The sequence below is a fragment of the Neopelma chrysocephalum genome, unplaced genomic scaffold (genome assembly GCF_003984885.1).
Source record: "Neopelma chrysocephalum unplaced genomic scaffold, ASM398488v2 Primary Assembly neopelma1_91948, whole genome shotgun sequence".
NCBI classification, from domain to species: Eukaryota; Metazoa; Chordata; class Aves; order Passeriformes; family Pipridae; genus Neopelma; species Neopelma chrysocephalum.
The window spans coordinates 4,275-6,126 of record NW_020920709.1 but is presented as its reverse complement, the minus strand read 5'-3'; the positions used below and the strand labels follow the sequence as shown (position 1 = coordinate 6,126).

The 1,852-nt window shown below is 59.6% G+C and overlaps 1 protein-coding gene across 1 annotated transcript; it reads right to left on the bottom strand.

Annotated features, from left to right (window-relative positions):
• Window positions 1-42: 42 nt before the first annotated feature.
• LOC113980049 (ankyrin repeat domain-containing protein 7-like) lies at window positions 43-1,547 on the bottom strand. Its single transcript, XM_027707310.1, has 4 exons — window positions 1,330-1,547; window positions 777-891; window positions 357-530; window positions 43-268 (listed from the first exon to the last, which is right to left on the bottom strand). The coding sequence occupies exons 1-4, from the start codon at window positions 1,545-1,547 to the stop codon at window positions 161-163; spliced, it is 615 nt and encodes a 204-aa protein (XP_027563111.1). The 3' UTR covers window positions 43-160.
• Between the last annotated feature and the right edge of the window lie 305 nt (window positions 1,548-1,852).

Sequence of the window (1,852 nt, the reverse complement as noted above, 5' to 3'; positions counted from 1 at the left end):
AGGTAGGAGAGCAGCCAAGTGCAGACCTGCATTTACCAGTCCCATGGGGAACTGCTTCCACGGGGCTGCTCCTTCTTTTTCCAAGCTCATTGCCACACCCCTCGTCTGGGTCACACTTGCAGACTACCCAGAAGACCCGTGGGCTGTTTTGACAAAGCCCTCACCTTTCCCCCTGGGCTTGAGCCTGCCTGTCAGCTGCTTTTTTCAGAAGGCACTCCATCTCCTCATGCTGTTGCAAGGCTGCAAGTTTGAAGGGGGTAAATCCCCACTGAAAGGAGAAAGAATCTCCATTAGAAAGACACAGACAAGCTGTGCAGCTGTTGGAAAGAGCAGCTTTAGCCACATGCCAAGGTTACCTGGTTCTGAGCATCACTCTTGGCATGATGCTCCAGTAACAGCCCTGCTACAGCTGTGTTTTTAGAGAGGACAGCCAGGTGAAGGGCAGTGTTGCCGTCAGCGTCTGCCAGATTGGGGTCGGCACCGTGTGCCAGCAGAAGAGCAACACATTCTTCCTGCTCCTGCTGGACTGCCTGGGAACAACACACCAAAAGGAAATGACTCCCAACTTTTACATCCCCCTCTGTCACAACTCCCTCAGCTCCTGAACGCTGCCATAGAAGACCATCTGCAAAGATCAGCTAACAGAGGCCTGTGCCGTGCCCATTGCAATGGGTGTGTTTCTATGGCCCTGCCCTGCAAGGAATCCTGCCAGACACCTCCCCTTTAACACACCAGCACTGAGCCCCACCGACAAGCTCCCAAGGCATTCCACACACCTTCATCAGGGCCGTTCTCTTGAAGCTGTCAGCGAGGTTGGGCTGGCTGTTCTTTCTTAGCAGATATCTGACGACATCTGCATGGCCATTGGCCGAAGCCAGATGCAGAGGTGTCCTAAAAATTAAACAGACGCTCTTAACCCAGACAGACAAAGGATGAGCCCAAGCTGTGTCTCTACCCAGCACCCTGGGGACCCTGCCCGGACTCTGCTCCTCCCGCTCGCTGCTGCTGCTGCTGCTGCTGCTGCTGCTGCTGCTGCTGCAGCCTGTGCTGATGAGCCAGAGGGCAGAAGAGAAGAGGTGAGGGCTGAGCAGCTGCAGAACAGCCCTGCAGAGAGACCACGGCCAAGCGGCAGGTGGGCAACAGGCGTTTCCAACAGCGCTGGAGCCCGGCCGGCAGCTCCAAGCAGTGAAAAGCTCAAGAGTTCCCTCTCCCAGCTGACAGGGCAAATGTCACTTTTCAAGCCTTGTCCTTAAGAGAGGGCTGCCCAGGACTACTGCAGCTTGGCTCAGGAGCAGCCCAGGGGTGCCATCAGCGTGGCCCAGAACTCACCGCATCTCCTGGTCTGGCCTGTCGATGCCGACTACCTTGACGTACCAGCGCCAGCGCCTCAGCCAGCCCAGGTCGCCGCGGGCGGCCGCGCGGTGCAGCCTGCCCAGCCCCTGCTCCCGGAGCTGGGAGGTGCTGCTGGAGCTGGTGGCAGCCCAGGGCTGCCCGCTGGTGCTGCCGGATGGCGACTGCCGTCGCTTCTTGCTGAGAAGCCACGGCATGGCCCTGCTTGCAGCTCCCAGCAGCAGGAAGGGCAAGAAGCCCCCGGCGGGCTGCCGGGTGCCAAGTGGGGGTGAGGAATGGGACGAGGGTGAGGTTTAGGGTGAGGGTGACAAAGGGGACAAGGACAAGAATAAGGACGGGCACAGGGTAGAAAGCACAAGGCGGACGAGGTCGCCCTGTGCAGTGGTCGTGGCCTGCAGCTGCCAAGACGGCGATCCAGGCGCGCAACGAACGCTCCCCGAGCGGGATGTGCTGCTGCTCCCCGAGAGGCTCCAGCAGCTCTGAGCGCCGGCTGCGGGCACCA

Coding starts and splice junctions, on each gene's coding strand:
- LOC113980049 (XM_027707310.1), bottom strand. CDS start 1,547: ATGCCGTGGCTTCTCAGCAAGAAGCGACGGCAGTCGCCATCCGGCAGC. Junction 892..1,329: donor AGGCCAGACCAGGAGATGCG/GTGAGTTCTGGG, acceptor TTTAATTTTTAG/GACACCTCTGCATCTGGCTT. Junction 269..356: donor AGAGTGATGCTCAGAACCAG/GTAACCTTGGCA, acceptor TTCTCCTTTCAG/TGGGGATTTACCCCCTTCAA.